This window comes from Trypanosoma theileri (assembly GCF_002087225.1).
Source record: "Trypanosoma theileri isolate Edinburgh chromosome Unknown TM35_Tth_38_V1, whole genome shotgun sequence".
Classification (NCBI taxonomy): domain Eukaryota; phylum Euglenozoa; class Kinetoplastea; order Trypanosomatida; family Trypanosomatidae; genus Trypanosoma; species Trypanosoma theileri.
This window is the reverse complement of record NW_021639880.1, coordinates 135,232-135,773: the sequence shown is the minus strand read 5'-3', so window position 1 is coordinate 135,773 and position 542 is coordinate 135,232. Positions and strand designations below refer to the sequence as shown.

Sequence of the window (542 nt, the reverse complement as noted above, 5' to 3'; positions counted from 1 at the left end):
ATATATATATATAGACTAAACACCACGCACTGTATACTTCATAAAGTAATCATCAAAGGAGACATCTGCAAAAGAGGCATCACGATGTACATACATATACCGTCGTGTTGTAAAGAAGAGAGATGGTTCTAATGGTACTTCTGGTACTTCCAGTGTTGAATTATTCTTATTTTTATTCTTCTTATTCTTTTTCTTCTTTTGTTCCTGTTGTTGTTGTTGTAGTAGTAAGTTACTACTCTCCACCAGTTTCTTATAACTTACACATGCGGTACTGTGGGCTGTACGCCAATGGGCCCGTTGACATTCCGCACTGCAGTAATAAATAGATCGACAACTACCGCAGCGTACAAGGGAATCACTGTATTTATCACAATTCGCACAATGAGTATCATCACTGCGGGAGACCAAAGGAATGAGATGCATCATCGTTGTAGAGGCATCTAGAAACATTAAATCATGTGCACGATCCAACTGTTCAGATGTCCATTCCACTGTAGAAGTAATATTATTTTCTTTATTATTATTATTATTATTATTATTAT

The 542-nt window shown here is 36.2% G+C and overlaps 1 protein-coding gene across 1 annotated transcript; it reads right to left on the bottom strand.

Annotated features, from left to right (window-relative positions):
- Positions 1–15: 15 nt before the first annotated feature.
- On the bottom strand, positions 16–540 carry TM35_000381430 (MYND zinc finger (ZnF) domain-like protein; the record flags this gene model as incomplete). The annotated part of the gene is made up of 1 exon (XM_029029557.1): positions 16–540. A coding segment is annotated over one exon (525 nt), but the record flags the coding sequence as incomplete, so codon positions are not given.
- Between the last annotated feature and the right edge of the window lie 2 nt (positions 541–542).